Raw genomic sequence first — 17,775 nt, 5'->3', positions numbered from 1 at the left:
ACAATACATGTAGGTATATAATAAAGGTTAGTACAGTGACATAATCAACCGAAAAGAAACAGATCCTAAAAAGTTAGAGATCAAGAGATAAAATGGAGTGCGGTAAAAAATTAAAGCCAAGGTGTCTTGCAAAGTGAAGACAAATAGAAAATAAAAAGATATCAAAACTGATTATATAAATGGTTCTTTAACATTCGCTTGAAACATGTAGTATCAGTAATACATCTCAACATCAGTGGAAGAGAGTTCCATGCAACCGGTGCATGGCTTGAGAAACGTCTGTCATCAACTTTGGACTTTTTATTCGTTGGTATCTTGAGCATGAGATGGTCACACGGTCTCTTCGACCTGGTCACGGTGCTTGAAAGTTTTGTATTCACTACATCCACATCCAGTAATGCTTTGAGGTAACCAGGTGCAGTACCGTGAACTGATTTGTGGGTTAATAGACAGACTTTAAAGAAGATTCGCTGGTCTATAGAGGGTATGTGGGACTTCTTATAGAAGGGAACCACGGAATGGGCCCATTCAGGATGGACCTAAGTTTGTTTGATCTGGTCTTGGGTAGATTCATGTACAAAGAATTACAGTAATCTAACTTAAATATAACCAGTTGTTTCACCAACATCAATTTAATGCCTTCATCCAGGTAACAACCAATAGTTCGTAGGTTCATCATTATCCAGCTACATTTACTTTCCAAGATCGGTATTTCCCGCAATCAAACAACGAATGAGTTTCAAAAATTCCAACAAAATCTTTATAACATCGGTAGAATATTTTCGTCCATACACCAAATGGGCATTATATTTTATGAATTGTTTTACATCTTTTTATTCTGTAAAATGTGCTAAAATTAAATTTCTTGTTTCATTGAAATTTCTTGTTTCATTGATAAGTACCTAATAAAGATAAGATAAGGTTAATACTCCGATAAAATTAAATTTAAAAAATAGGAACAAATAACTTAACCGTTGTCGTGATTAAGTCGTTCGTAAATTACAAACACACACACACATATTTTTTGGGATTATTATTGTAGATTATATTTTATCGAACCGTTATTTGTTCGCAAGTACCCCAGGTATAAGACACAATTTCTAGTTGAACGAGGGTCGCATCCCAGAAATTCTTTTTAGACTGGACTTGGTCCTACGCTAACCTTATGATATCAATAAATAGCCTCTGCCGTTTTTGGTATGGGTAATCTAAGTTATATTCCTATTTGTAACACAAAACATGCCCGACAGGTTTGTTGCTACGTAGTCGGGATGTGTGGTAGGATAATTTCAACCTACGCTCCCCTGGAGTACTTCCGTTATTTCAGGTAAACTTTCCTTATTTCAGGTACACTTTCCATATTTCAGGTAAACTTTCCTTATTTCAGGTAAACTTTCCTTATTTCAGGTAAACTTTCCTTATTTCAGGTAAACTTTCCTTATTTCAGGTAAACGTTCCTTATTTCAGGTAAACTTTCCTTATTTCAGGTAAACTTTCCTTATTTCAGGTAAACTTTCCTTATTTCAGGTAAACTTTCCTTATTTCAGGTAAACTTTCCTTATTTCAGGTAAACTTTACTTATTTCAGGTAAACTTTCCTTATTTCAGGTAAGTTTCCCTTATTTCAGGTAAATTACTCTAGTAGCATGGATAGTTCAGTGTACACCTCGATGTATAGAGTTTTTTGCTGCTGAATCGGGTTGAATAGGTTATTGGTAACCTATTCAACCCTAAACGATAGGACCGCATGTTGAGTTGCAAGTCCCAGCCCTGGGGGACCACGCCCATATTTTATGTTAGGCGCGTGAGGGAAATTTTCAACTAACTTCTTAAGAGTGATGGACTTAGAGACTTGAACTTGGGCTTAAAATGACCGGAATACGGGAATATGCTCGGTACAATCTAGATTCTAGGTACTGTGTATTCATCTTAGTGCTACGTCTTACTTTAGGAGAAAAATGAGTAAAACTAATTTTCACTAACGCTCAAACCACAAAATCTACCAAATGTTGGAGTAGCTCGCTGTTTGTTAGTCTCATGATGAAATACTGACAGTTGGATAATATCCGGCCGGTTGAAAGAGACAAGGAAGATGAAACAGGTAGTTAGGAATTAAGTTAAATTCTTAATGGTTCTACAATAGGTAAAATGCTAAGAAAGAGTGATACCTACAACACGTGACAAGAACGGGTGATACCTACAACACGTGACAAGAACGAGTGATACCTACAACACGTGACAGTGATGCTGTGATCGAATTAGCCGATTGTTTAATCGCTGTTGCGTGCCAATAAAACCTTTTTGACTTCTTCGATACTACCTAAAACAAATGATGATGGAGTAAAACTCCTATACGTGAGTAAATGTATTGACTTCACAATGATCCCTCGCATGACCAAACACTTCAGATATGGAGTAGTGTGGAAGCTGATCACTCTGGGAACCGTGGGAGCCTTGATCGGTGTTATAGCGGAGATATTTGTAGTGACAAAGGAGTACTCTAACAATGTGGGGGTCTGCACCAGTACATCCGTGAGTAATCCAGTATTTTACTACTACTCACCCAGATTGCCGAACAAAATGTTACAAACAAACATCCGCTCCTTCAGAAGTCACACCTCGCTCATTAATAGCTCTGCTATGATAATTAGTTTTGTATCTTTAATTAAGCCCTCGAATTATTTTTGAGTAATTCACAGAAGATGAATAAAATGTCGAATCTAACACTTATCATAAAATAATATCCAACTCTCTGACTAAGTAACTTAAAGGACGATGAGTACGCCACGGTGCACCTTATCTGTATTGCTTTGGTAAAGATCCTTGCCGTCATCTTCCTGCTGACCGCCTACGCTTTGATAATTAAGAAGTACGTCAGAAATAAAGTCAATGTTGGTGAGTGGAATTAAAACTAACTAAACCTAGTATCGGGAAGAGGATTAACAATAACTGTTTTTATTTATATTTTCATGATATATTTATTTAATATTAGCGAAAAATCCGTGGATGTGTGCGTGTGTGTGTTCGCGAGAGATATGCTGACTCAAACATAAGGAAATGTTAAAAAAGATCAAATTTTGAAATCGAAGAAATTACCTCACTTCCCAATGTTTTACAATTTGATTTTTAAAATTGGGTAGAGTGGACACTGGACACTTTTTCCACACAAAAAGAAATTATATCAATTTAAATTACCGTTACCCGGTTACCGTACCCAAACGCAAAATGATACCGAGAATTAAATCAGTCACCAGTTTTACCGAGCGGTCCACTCTACCCAATACTTCACCAACTCCCCTAGCCGGACATTTGAGTGACGATTCCAGCAAAGGTATCCTGATTGCAGCTGGATCCTACACGCTACTGAGCGCGTTTGTACCTCAGCAGATACTGATCGTTATGTACCTCCTAGCCAACATCACTATTGGCGCTTATATGATGAAGGTAGACCCCACATTTACCATTACCAAAGCTTTCTCAAACTAGTACTTTCCCGAACTACAAACTACTATTTAGTCTATATAATATGCGCCATGACTTGGCACAGAATTCTTTTCCTCCAATTTTGATAAATTTGGTACCAAAAGTTGTTTAAAAATGTGAATAAAATAATAATAATAAAAAATTGGGATTCTACATTTTACAACCTCATCAAGGCAAGCTTCGGTTGCGAAACATACCTGTCGATCAACCTACGGCCACAGCAGACTAGGGGACTTGCGCAACTCAGAACAAGCTCGCATCAATACAACATCGAAACAGGAAGACACGGCATGAATCGCCATAAACTTTCGGATAGGGTAGGCAAACACTGTTCTACTACAGATGAGGAGTCACTCAACCTTCTTCTAGAGCTTCCTTTCCCTGATCCAATCATCGAAGATGAGCTTCATGTATTGCGCACTTGCCCTCTCTATGAAGATTTCCGTCACTGTTTGTCCTCACAAAGTAAATCATTGCTCTTCTCATCACATAAAGCATCCTCTAAACAAATTCCTAACAATAACAATATTGCCTAATGTAAGACTCGAAACTCTTTAAGAAGAGTTCATTTGATTTAAAAAAATTAAATCTCATTCTGAAGATTTGCGGGGATTATTTCTTTGTTTATTATTATATAGTGGTTTCAATTTTATTCTCATTCTCTTTATTTCTCTTTTATTCTCATTCTCTACTTGTAATTGTATATATACTTTTTGACTTTTGGGTAAATTTACTTTTTATATTGGGTCAGACATTACCATTGTAATTTGGTACCAATATGTTAAGATTTAAAGAAACATTTTTTTCAAAATTTATTAACCTGAACACAAGGGCGTGAATTTTTGACAGAGGAGGCCCACATACAGCTCGACCTTATCGTGCTGCACGGTGAATTTACATTATTCATACTTAAAGGCAACTTTTGGTACCAAATTTATCAAAATCGGAGACAAAAACTTCTGTGTCAACTCATGGCGCTTATTACATAGACTAATAGAAAAGTGTTTTCTTTAAGATAAAGTCTTCACTATTCTGTTTGTATCCTCCTTTTTGAGGTATTTCTACATATTATATGGTTCACGTATTTTCAGGAAAGGAACTTGACCTCATCAGAGAGTATGCACAATAAAGAAACTTTCTTCTTTCTTCGCCTCTCAACAGTCTATATTTTAGTGCTATCACTCAGCGTTACCTACTACTGTGCCTACATCTTCTACCATATAACGGTGAGCTGTCTGTAAGTTCGTATGTCTGTTCATATGTGTGTTCGTCTGTATTTTCGTCTGTCTGTTCGTCTGTCTGTTCGTCTGTCTGTTCGTCTGTATGTTCGTATGTCTGTTCGTCTGTCTGTTCGTCTGTATGTTCGTCTGTCTGTTCGTCTGTCTGTTCGTCTGTAAGTTCGTCTGTCTTTTCGTCCGTCTGTTCGTCTGTCTGTTCGTCTGTCTGTTCGTCTGTCTGTTCGTCTGTCTGTTCGTCTGTCTGTTCGTCTGTCTGCTCGTCTGTCTTTTCGTCCGTCTGTTCGTCTGTCTGTTCGTCTGTCTGTTCGTCTGTCTGTTCGTATGTCTGTTCGTCTGTCTGCTCGTCTGTCTTTTCGTCCGTCTGTTCGTCTGTCTGTTCGTATGTCTGTTCGTCTGTCTGTTCGTCTGTATGTTCGTCCGTCTGTTCGTCTGTCTGTTCGTCTGTCTGTTCGTCTGTCTGTTCGTCTGTCTGTTCGTATGTCTGTTCGTCTGTCTGCTCGTCTGTCTTTTCGTCCGTCTGTTCGTCTGTCTGTTCGTCTGTCTGTTCGTCTGTAAGTTCGTCTGTCTTTTCGTCCGTCTGTTCGTCTGTCTGCTCGTCTGTCTTTTCGTCCGTCTGTTCGTCTGTCTGTTCGTCTGTCTGTTCGTCTGTCTGTTCGTCTGTTAGTTCGTCTGTCTTTTCGTCTGTCTGTTCGTCTATCTTTTCGTCTGTATGTTCATCTGTCTTTTCCTCTGTCTGTTCGTCTGTCAGTGTTTCTCAATCATAACTGATAAGTCGCATACATTATAATCACTGTTTATTTTATAATTGATAGCATTTCCTTTATTACTAGCTACTACATTACTAGCTACTGCATTATACTAACAAATTTGTTATCTTGTCAGTATAAATTTTGGTCACAAATTCAAGAATAGAAAAGCCTGTTGAATAATTCAAATTGTCACGTCATCTCGACAACCATAACCTAGCCCTGGCGCAAACCTGATTTAAAACTGCGAGCGGTTTCAAGTCACTGAGTTATAATAGTCACATTATGATTAAGTGACTATTATTAACCATACTAATTAATAATTTAGGGAAACAAGCCAGAATCGGACATTCTACACAACGAATACAATGCCCTCATTCTATTCTACATCAGGGTACTAACTTTCAGTCAAAATAAATCATGAGTTTTCTATGTAGCACGATTGTGAATAAAAATAATCAAATAATCAGATGTATAGAAAATTGATTCATCATTTCTAATGGAGACCTAGTGAATAATAAATCTACGTTATAAGACTCGCGGTTTTTAATTATTAAAGTCCGACTTGATAAACTACACTGCAGGAGATATCGCAGCAGTTACTTGGATTAATAAACATGATTCAAATGTGGAAACACACTTACGATCTCAGAAAGAGACTATCACTTAGTTTCTTGGAAAATCTCAGTAGCAGAGGAGCTTTCAAGTTAGAATTTATTAAAGGTTAGTACTTAGTTCACGTTTGACTTTGTCCTGCTTTATAATTATAAACATCTCTAGATGCAAACATTGGTACCTCCTAATTTTTAAAGCTTTGTTATCTAAACTTTTATATAATTGAAGAGGGTTTTGCGATTTAACCGATGTAAAATATTTAAATAAGTTAAATTACAGGAACAAAGTTTGGAGCATATCTGAAAATGAACAACATTAAGTTTAGAAGACCCTCCATCTTGAAACGGAAGAGAAAGTTGGTCAGGAAGGATGGTAGACTCAAATTCACCAGGAGGACCAAATATCTAACTGATGATAAGCTAGGGGTAAAACAGCCTCATTGTACAGAAATACAGGGGAATGGGCCGGAGGGGGGCGAAAGTCAAAATACATACGTTGGGAAAACATCAAATAAAGTTGGAATGACATTCATCTCATAGCGCTAGCAGCTAACTGCACAAATGACCGAGATATGAAACAAAAATAATTTGCTCATATCGGGAGATCGAATGATTGAATTGATGATCCGCCGTATTTGAATCGTGCAGGAAGAGCAATTGTGGTTTCGTATCACTACTTACGCATTACGTGTACTTGTAACGGTCTCCTCAATCATCCGAGTGGCCAGCCTCTGGTATCCGTTGTCTCAGTCTGGAAAATGTCCTCCACTCTTTCCTATCTCCTGCTGAAATTGCAACCTCAAAACAACAATAGAGGAGCGGTCTAAACGCTCACAGGTTACCATGTCTCGTGTAACCCCAGGATTTAAAACCCTCACAGGCTACCGCACGTCTTGTGTAACCCTAGGACTCTAACACTTAACAGACTCTAACACGCTCACAGGCTTCCACGTCTCGTGTACCCTAAGAGTTGGTTTTGGATCGGACACTCAAAACAACGATAGAGGAGCGGTCTACACGCTCACAGGCTACCATGTCTCGTGTAACCCCAGGATTTGACACGTTCACAGGCTACCACGTCTCGTGTAACCCCAAGATTTAACACGCTCACAGGCTACCACGTCTCGTGTAACCCTAGGACTCTAACACTTAACAGACTCTAACACGCTCACAGGCTTTCACGTCTCGTGTACCCTAAGAGTTGGTTTTGGATCGGACACTCAAAACAACGATAGAGGAGCGGTCTACACGCTCACAGGCTACCATGTCTCGTGTAACCCCAGGATTTAAAACGCTCACAGGCTACCACGTCTCGTGTAACCCTAGGACTCTAACACTTAACAGACTCTAACATGCTCACACAGGCTACCACGTCTCGTGTACCCTAGGATTTGGTTTTGGATCGGGCACTCAAAACAACGATAGAGGAGCGGTCTACACGCTCACAGGCTTCCATGGTTCTTGCAGTAACTCCAGGATTTGGTTTTGGATTGGCCACTCAAAAAAAAGGAAAGAGGAGCGGTCTACAGTGACGTTACAGGAGCATATTGCATACTCCTACGAGTTGCACGTTGCAGGCCATGACCTCCCCTGGAAGTCCCTGTCTCTCTGTCGTTAACCCGGCGGGGTTGCACCAGAGGCGCCGAGGCGGTGGTAACAGAACTTCAAGACTCTCGGAGTCTGTTGTCGATATCTATGTTTAATATATTTATGGTATATAATTTGGGAGTCTCTCTCTCCAGCAGCAGGAGTTGGAGAATGGGGACGCGTTGTGAAAGCCACCGTAAGGAAGGCTTACTGTCGACGCCGACCAATCAAAAGAAGTCTTCATGAACCACTTGATCCATAGAATTCTCCTCTGACACCACTTATGGAACACCTCTACACGGTGCACAGGGCTTTTGATGGTCGGCCATGTCTCACTTCCGCAGAGTAATACTGTTAGCACAGCAGCTCTCTAGATTCTGATCTTTGTCGGTGTCAGGATGTTACGGTTGTTCCAGACACGGGACAAGGTGTTTAAGGTGCCCGCTGCCTTGCCAATCCTACTATCCAGATATTTATCCAGGTTTCCATCAGCAGATATTACAGCTCCCAAGTAAGTAAAATGACTGACTTGATCCACACTCCACAGTGACATCATCGACCTTGATGTTGAGAGTGCACGCATCTGTGTATGATTGTTGAGTTGCTTCGAAGCGGCCATGGTCTTTGTCTTGCCATTGTTGATTTTCAAGCCAGCATATGCAACATGCTGGGACAAGAGATCTGTAGATTCTTGAGACCATCCTTTGTCCCGTAAAGGACCGCCAGGCCATGTCATCCTCCTTTAGCTCCCCAAATGCTTCACAAAGCATCAGACCTTTCGAAATGATCTTGAGCCTCTCCATTGCCGATTGAGCAGCCCAGTTCAGACAAACATTGAAGATGGGTGGCCCCTGGATATCTCCCTGTCCAGTTTCACTGAGTACATCAAACCACCTCGAAAGCTCACCGTCATGCCAAACCGCACTCACAGTACCGTCAAAGAAAGCCCGTACGACCCTCATTTTTCCCCAAAGCCACACTGATTCTCACGCATGGCAGCTTCCAAAGTCCAAACCTTCCCCGAGCCTGGCAAGTATAACTACCATTTGAAAAAGTTTAGAAGTTGTGGAGCGGAGTGTAATGCCCCTGTTGTTCGAGCATAATATGCTGATGTCACCATTTTTTGGAATAATAGTGATCACACCATCACATGATTCAGTTTACCTGATCGATTTTACTAACGAAATTAACGAACCTGTTCCGCGTCATTTTTAGATTATATGACTTATCATATTACAGGGTGATGAAAAAAGAATGACCGGATTTTAAACATTAAATGACATTTTCATATATCAGAGAGTGCTGATTTGGTCTACCGGTTCTCGCGCTCGTACTTTTAACCAATACAAGGAGCAATACAAGGAGCAATCAACCTTTCTATTTTACAAGCCATGCAATCGTTGTATCATTGAGCTTAACGAATTTGAACTTGTCCCTCTTAACCGAAAGATCTTCACAACTTTGAAACCCCCCAGTACAGCGCATAAAAACGAAATTGTAACTTTTTTGGAAAGTTTCCAATAATTGAAAGTTTCTTAACTTGCATGTTCACAAAAACAAGTATAGACATTTAATGTTTAATTCCAACTCGAAGAAATTTAGACGAGTATCATTTGTCAATGTCAACAACCATTGAGTTTGACCCACTTTCATTTTTAGAAGTCGAATACAGAAAACACCACAATGAGTAACTCAATTGGTCGAAGATTCTCATTGAAACGACTTGGTTCAAAAAAAGGTCTACGTATGGGAAGCAGAGCCCCAGGAAATAGGAAAATTTCTACGACAGAAAACACAAATATAGCGGAGTCACAGGCTGAGCGCAACCCAGTAAAATAAGTTGTTGGCGGAAATAGAAACTATCTTTCGATATGAAAATTGAAAAACATAATAATAATATTATATTGTATATAGTGCAACAAGCCTTGCGCGCGATATAAATATTTGATCACTATATAGACCTGTCAGATTTATCGAACACGGAGGGCTATACTAATACTATACTAATTTATGGTTCTTCAGTTTTAAATTTGTATCGCGGTACAAATTACTGCATTAATGTATTAATTTGTTTATTATTTTTGTGTTACAGTGTATGATCCTATTAAATAATAATTGATACCTGTCACCAAGATGTAAATCAGATCGAACGAGAAATTAGATCGAACGAGAAATTAGATCGAACGAGAAATTAGATCGAACGAGAAATTAGATCGAACGGCGTCTCGATTCGATCTGATTTACATCTTGGTGACAGTTACTACACCCACAGAAATTATTTTCATTATTAACTATATGGTATTATTAATCTAGGTAAACTATAGGTAAAAATATAATATTAATCATAAGCTAAAATGTACTAATCTTTGTATTCTAAATGGGGAAAAAGAAGAAACATTGTCAGTCAGTCGAGAAAATTGTCAGTCAGGTTATATGGCAGCTTTGTAGATGTTGTGACTATGCTAGTAGTGGTCCCAGGCTTGCGACTGGAATTGCGGTGTTAAATCGATTTAATGGTATACCAACGATCCACCTCCCACTTGTTGTTTGGTACTTAGCATTAATAGTGTTAGCTGTAGCCATTTATAACTATAAGTAATATAATATGCAATATGGTATATAAAGCTTACAAATTAAAAACTATTAGTATTAATTGATGATGATTGCTTTGACATTTGATAGTGTTGTACTTGTAGAGAAGAAAACAAAAGGTTTAGGTCTTGGTTTGGTCTTGACGTGGACTGGCTGGTCCCAAAGGCGACTTGATCTGGACGGAGGACTGACTTGAAACTATATCAACAGTAGGTTACTCTAGCCAAATCAAGGAGAGATAATCTAGCTTAGTGAGCGGTGAACGTTTCTAGTCTTACTAGTCGTAGGCTTAGGAAGATTTGGGATGATGATTAATCACTCTACACTCGACTGTCACGTGACTTTTTCAACCCGTTCTCTAGCTGGTCCTGAACGACTATTCGAAACCCTAACCCTAACCTTAACAAAAGCATATTGCTGAACCCTAATCCTAACGAGAAATTAGACTAACTTTCTTATGCGGCCGTCAGGGCCAGCCTCTAGCTGGCCCTGAACGATTATCCGAAACCCTTACCCTCTAATCTGATCCTAATATGACTCAATCGTAATATAACTCAATCGTAATATAACCCAATCGTAATATATCTCAATCCCTAACAAAAGCACATGCTGAAACTCTTAACGAGAAATTATACAAACTTCCTTACACGGTCATATTTGTCATACGTTGTATGACCCGCCGCGCACTTCGTGCGCGGCTCCCCCTGTATCGTCAGGACGATAAAGTGGGGGTCGCAACGTGATACAAGGTCATATCACGAGACTCGACAAGGGTAGGGAGCATTTTAACCTTATGTCATGGAGGTGATTCGGAATCAGCGTCCGAAAATACATCGATTCAAGTTGGTGGCCCTATAAATCAATCTCGAAGATCGACTGTAGAGTGATTGAGCACGCTCGAAATTGTCCCACCCACCCCCCCCCCCCCCCCCCCAGATGGCGCGCACAGCGGGGCTTCCGATGCAGTTGAAACCAAGCTTGGATCGATGAATTTTCTATTTTCGGACGCTGATTCCGAATCACCTCCATGACATATGGCTAAAATGCTCCCTTGTCGAGTCTCGTGATATGACCGTGTAAGGAAGTTGGTGTAATTTCTCGTTAAGAGTTTCAGCATGTGCTTATGTTAGGGATTGAGTTAGGATCAGATTAGAGGGTAAGGGTTTCGGATGGTCGTTCAGGGCCAGCTAGAGAACAGGTTAAAAGTCACGTTGAAAAAAATTTGTTTCACTAACACTTGTCGTGTTCTTACCATTCTGACCTATGGATGTGAGATATGGAACACGACTCAAGTGCAGACAAGAAGATTGGAGTCTTTCCATCAGTACTGCTTAAGAAGAATCCTGAGAGTGAGGTGGTTCCATCGAGTAAGTAATGAGGATGTTTTAAGAAGGGCATCAATAACTGCCCTTGCTGACATAATAACAACAAAACGGCTGCGTTGGTTTGGACATGTCAGTACTCAGTAGAATGCCTGAAGATCGGTTGCCCAACTATTTACTTGAATGGAAACCCAAGCATGGGAAGAGATCAAGAGGCAGGCCTAGGAAGAGCTTAAATGATGTATTCATTGAGGATGCTGAGCAGAGATTGGATCGTAATGGGCTCACGATTGATTGTATGAGAAGATTAGCTGCAGACCGAATTCCGAAAGGGATGGAGAAATGTTACCCGCCGAAGTTGTATAATACAAAGTAATGACGCAGTCGACGCAGACTAATCCTTTTGGATGGAGATCTCGCCATGTAACATGTATGTATGTGTAATTCGGAATCCCAGAATTACCAATTTAAACGCGCGCGCGTGGCATTCATCTACTACGCGAAATTTACTTCACTTTTTACACTGGTATGTATTTGGCGCCTTACGTTTATGAATCACACAACGTTTCATTTGATCACCTCTCACGTCATACACCTTTAAATCCTATGCTGTTATATTACACAATGTTGTATTATTCAATGTTAACGGTGACCAGCATGTCAATCAAATAATCAATGTCTAATCAGTTAGATCATAAACACAGTCCTCCAAGTAGGTTAATACCGAACTGAAAAAGTAAATAGAAAAAGCGTAAGAGTTTTATATGTAATGTATAGTCCATACTGAACGCATAATAACGTAGGAATTTGAGTAGTTTGTCATCAATCTCATGCAATAACGTCTCTTCATTCTGCTTTGTAATAGAGTCGGGTACCCAAAGGAGGTGAACAGTTTCATATTTTTAGTTGTAAAGTAAGAGGTCGTTCACATAATATTACGTATTCACTGAGTAGAGGGGAGGGAGGTAATTTCTTTTAAAAAGTCGTCATTTTCTAACCAGTGCGGTGTTATTTTTAGCACCGCGTAATTTGGTTAATTGAACTGATTACGGAAAATCGCTCTATATTTAGATGTACACACAAGGATATTTATTGTGAGCCACAAACGTGCCAAAATAGTTTGCCGTCTACAAATATAACACCATGCAAGCTCTAATATTATTATGTAACGATAATTGAATAAAATTGCATTCTACATACTGTGTTGAGTGTATGTTTCACATTTAAACACAGCTCATCAGTTTTACTTCTTCTCAATCATTCTCAGAAATACAGTTGTAACCACTTGTACGTTTTGGAGGTAAAATGTAAAGATGTAACCGCCCAAACTGTTCCAATCCAGTAGATTTGGCGATCGACCGGGCATGATCTGAAGAGGCTTGAGAGTCGTCAGATGTGTGTCGATTTTAGGATTGTGTGCTATAATCGTTTACAAGCTTTCAGATAAGCAATTAGAAAATTATCGCTTCTCAAACTCCTTTAAATGTATGTTTACGGCAAGGTCAACCGAACTCGAAGAATTAGTCCACAGTACCAATAGCTGTAGATATTATATATTAGATAGTAGGTGCTGTGTAGTGTGTATCTATGTTATCATTCTTATTTCTCTAGAGCTGCACAGTACACAGTACACAGTGCACAGTACACAGTACACAGTAAACAGTAAACAGTACACAGTACACAGTACACAGTACACAGTACACAGTTAGTTGTTATCATTCTTATTTCTCTAGAGCTGCACAGTACACAGTACACAGTACACAGTACACAGTTAGGTAAGTACACACACATGCATTCTTATACTGCTATCTTATAAATACTGGAGCTTGTTAACGTGAGTAGTTAACATCTAATATATTACACAAACATGTGCGCAGACAGATAGACAATCTACATAGTGCACACACTGTACATAGTGCACACACTGTACATAGTGCACACGCTGAACATAGTGCACACACTGTACATAGTGCACACACTGTACATAGTGCACACACTGTACATAGTGCACACGCTGAACATAGTACACACACTGTACATAGTGCACACACTGTACATAGTGCACACACTGTACATTATGTAGATAACCTGTACTGCACAGACTTGATACAATGCGTGCTTACTGTTTAGGAACAACTAACAAGCCGTGTTTGATCTTTTGACTGTATTAAGATTAGAGAGAAGGTATCCCAGTTAGCTTTAATAAACAGGTACACAATAGTCAGGACACTTCCAATAATGAAGAAAATATAGATCAAGATTTGGGTCTATTCAATAACCCTCAATAAGTGTGCAGTATACGATATCCCCTACATAATTATTAATACACACGGAAATAGCTACCACCCGGAAAACATCCTAAGCTACGTTATAAAGGAGTTTCCAAGAATTATGTGGGCTGATACGGGGGGGGGGGGGGGGGATCGGGTATCAAGTTTCTGACATGGGGTCGTCGGTCGACCAAGGCTGGGGGCCCGGGGGTACAGGGGGGACCGCCAGTTTACAGCACAATTTTCAGAAGGAGGGTTCAATCTACATTCTTGGACCCCTCCTTTTTATACTCTTCATAAATGGCATAAAGCTTTGTGTGGCTGGCTCAGTTATAAGAATCTTTGCTGATGATACCCGTATGCACATATATATACAGAACAGGGTGTTATCGTTCTTCAGCAAGATCTCGACCATGTAATTGCTTGGGCCAAACGTAATAACATAGTTTTACACGAGGATAAATCTGAGCTCCTAGTTCACCGGGGGAATCATAATGAGAGTCTATATGAGCTGCCTTTTTGTATGTCAAACACAAACATACAAGATGTCAGATGGTAATATGCTCTCACCTACAGATCAAGTTAAGGATCTTGGAGTTATAGTGTCTTCTGATATGTCGTGGTCACATCATGTCAGTTCTATGGCATCCCGAGCTAGAAAAGTTGCAGCCTGGGTGCTCAGTGCGTTCAAATGCTGAAATAGAATCACAATGTTGACACTTTACAAGTCACTTGTCCGAAGTCACTTAGAGTACTGCTGCCCTCTGTGGAATACCAGTAAAATCTCAGACATCCAACAGATTGAAGGAGTACAGCGTACTTTCACATCAAGGATTTAGGGTGTTCAAAGCACTAAATTTAATGTCGATGCAATGGAGGAGATAGCGTTATATTATCATCCACATGTGGAAAATCGTGCACCAACGCTGCCCAAATGACCTGGGGATCCATTTTTCTACTCCACTTCATCGATACCACCATTCCATGTCTCAGCCAGAGCAGTACCCATCTGTGAGCAATTACAGCTGCCCTAATGGAAATTCTTTGCTGGACTGGAGTATGAATAAGGCAGCAGCGATGCTGCAAGGGCGGTCGAACTATTCGATGACCCAGTAGAGGAATCTACGAATCTCTCCAAAGTATCCATACCAAAGTAAGTAAAATAATCAAATGAGACTTATTTTTGGTGTTTATTTATTAATTTAACTTGTACAACAGGTTGTAGTTCTATTTTCTAATGTGGCTGCATTTAAGTTATACTAATTCGACACAATAAATAATGAACAATGAAAAGGAATAAAGTACAGTAAAATATAAACATGATCCACAGCACTCAATAGCCCAAGTGTCACTACATATTATAATATATAATATCTGTTGCCATTTTACTAACACCACGGTCCACGACATCAATTTTAACACAGGTTTCCGCGAAAACCGTGAGAGATAAACCGTTAAAAAGTTTTTTGCTGAGTCGAATGCCTTTACGGCCTTTTGGACAGAATTTTGAGATAGGCATTTAAAAATTGCTTATTTGATTTTGAAAACCTTGGACCTTGTTTTTTGACGATTACCAAGATTTTCAAAGCTAGAAAGTCAAATAAATCCTGAAAGTTTAAGGGTGATTACTAAACAAATGTAGGAAAAGATAGATTTTTAGAAGTTAGACTTCCAGAGCACGCGATCGAAAATACTTTGAGCGATACAATTACACATAGGAACTAATTTTGGACTATTTTTTGCCATAGGATTAAAAGCAGCTGATAGTGATATATATCACTCCCTTCCATCAGAAACAGCTGTAAGCTCAATTTCGGGCGAATTTTCATCAAGACCCCCTAAATATAGGGAACTGTATGGAAGGATTCAGTAATGACAAATACATTATCTTCTAGATTTTCAACCTTTGAGAATAGTGTGATACCGAGCAACGTTTCATTTTCATTTAGAACCTTTAACTGTATTTGATAAAATACAAAAATTATAACGATAACACAATTCAATTAAAAATTAACTCCTTGGATAATTTTTCTCGTTTCATGTCACTCAGGGAATGTTCAAACTATGAAAACAATAACATATCTGAAACTTTAAATGTGAACTGTACCATTAGAATTTGCTACTTCTAGCTACATAACTGCGAGTAGTCCTCACATTAACCGTTTGCCAGGGAGAACCGTTCCTAGACGGTCTGTGTTTGGACTCCCTAGGCAGTAAGTGGGGCTCCCCCCGACCCGTGTCTATTTTACTGCTGACATTTCCAAACCTCCCTGACACAGTAGAACTTGTGACACGCTTTTCAGTGCTAGATGAGCCCCGCTGATCACTCCAACAAGACTTGGGCCGGGTTATCTTATCTGGCGGGACTGGCTGATGAGTCTTCCGAATCAAGCTAGATTTGGGTCTAATGGTTGTTGTGCTCTTGGGCCTGTCAATCGTTTCTACCCGAGTGTTGTAGGCCTGAAAATTTGAAATAGTGGGCCTGGCAGTGTTTGTAACTGGTTTTATGGTCGTCATAACAACTGATATATCTGTGGTGTCTGCCTCTGATTTTTTCAGGGCTGATTTTGGTCGAGCTGCAGATTTATTAGAGTTGTTTTCAGCTTGAGAGTTTTTTTCTAATGCAGACCCAATACTGGTTGATGAAGCGGTTGGCGTAGTTTTCTTAACGATGTAAGTCCTATCTGGGATAAGCTGAAACCTTCGTTTAGATTTCTCACCGTGAGCAGCAATGTCAGACATGAGCACTGCTATTCTCTCCTCCAACTTGCTAACCTCACTCTCATGTTGCAGCTTGAGGGAGTAGTAAGCGTCCTGGAGCCGAGTCAGCTCACTCTTGAGCACCTCTACATCAGGCAGCTGCAGAGTGACACTCCTCATCCTACACTTATACTCCACCAGCTCCTTCTCCGCCCCCACCCTAGCTTCTTTCTCCAGCTCTATTTTCTCTGAGTACAGTGCCAACTCCTCCGTATGGCCCCGCTTTAACTTCGCCATCTCGTACAAGTGTTTGTCGTTCATTTTGTTTAACATCTCTTGGTGGTTCTCCTTCACAGAGTTCATTTCCTCTTGTAACCGCTCTATCGTCTCCTTCAGCTCCTTAGTGTCCCTCACGTATTTGAGCTCCGCTAACTCCAACTCGTTCTGTAGTCGAGTAATCCTCTGTTCCAGTACGCCCATACAGGGAACCTGCTCCACTTCTGGGATGTCTGATTTAGAGGAACGTCTCTGCTTGTAAAACGCCTGCACTTTAGCACGCCGTAGCTCATCTAGACGCCGCTTCAGAGTATTCACTTCACTTTCTAGGTCCGTTATCCGGTTCTTGTAGTCGAAGAGTGATGTGTGTCCTACTTTCGGCATCTCACTTCATTTCTCAACTTCTTACTTTCTTAAAGTGTGCTTAGTCATAATTAATAAAAATTTGTGCAATCGTTCGTAATTATATTCGCCGAGAGCGATTTAAAATATTATGTATAATAGTTGACCACGAAATTATTGAATATTCTCTAGAGATAGTAAGCTATGAAGCTATCAACATTTATTAAACACTTGAATGAAGTTGCGAGAAAGAAACAACACAAAAATATACTCTCATCCAAAGTCTAGCAATTAAACAATTTAAAGCACCAGGAGCAAGAAAATGTCAGAGATGTTTGAGTACTCGATAAGCATGCAAACAGATAACAAAATAACATGGAGAGATTTAAATTGTTTAAAATACTCTGTTGACAGAATAAAAGCCACGGCGCTAAACCGACCAGTGAAAAACACGAATTGACCCAGAGTGCACTTGAGACGGTCCGCTTAATTACATTACACGTCATTATACATGCTAGCAGTGCACACAAACAAAGTGGGAAGGAGCAGCATTATAAATATTACAGAGACAAAGTAATTAACAAGTAATTAAAGGTTATTAACAAG

General features: G+C 39.7%; 2 protein-coding genes across 2 annotated transcripts; both read right to left on the bottom strand.

Annotated features, from left to right (window-relative positions):
* Window positions 1–4,670: 4,670 nt before the first annotated feature.
* On the bottom strand, window positions 4,671–8,403 carry LOC134817346 (clumping factor B-like). Its single transcript, XM_063826483.1, has 2 exons — window positions 8,073–8,403; window positions 4,671–5,461 (listed from the first exon to the last, which is right to left on the bottom strand). The coding sequence occupies exons 1-2, from the start codon at window positions 8,401–8,403 to the stop codon at window positions 4,671–4,673; spliced, it is 1,122 nt and encodes a 373-aa protein (XP_063682553.1).
* A 7,392-nt stretch (window positions 8,404–15,795) lies between these two features.
* Window positions 15,796–17,239, bottom strand: LOC134817249 (uncharacterized). Its single transcript, XM_063826391.1, has one exon. The coding sequence runs from the start codon at window positions 17,209–17,211 to the stop codon at window positions 15,961–15,963; it is 1,251 nt and encodes a 416-aa protein (XP_063682461.1). The 5' UTR covers window positions 17,212–17,239; the 3' UTR covers window positions 15,796–15,960.
* Between the last annotated feature and the right edge of the window lie 536 nt (window positions 17,240–17,775).

The sequence above is a fragment of the Bolinopsis microptera genome, chromosome 6 (assembly GCF_026151205.1).
Source record: "Bolinopsis microptera isolate Bmic1 chromosome 6, MBARI_Bmic_1.0, whole genome shotgun sequence".
In the NCBI taxonomy this organism is placed as follows: Eukaryota; Metazoa; Ctenophora; class Tentaculata; order Lobata; family Bolinopsidae; genus Bolinopsis; species Bolinopsis microptera.
This window is presented reverse-complemented; position numbering and strand designations above follow the sequence as displayed.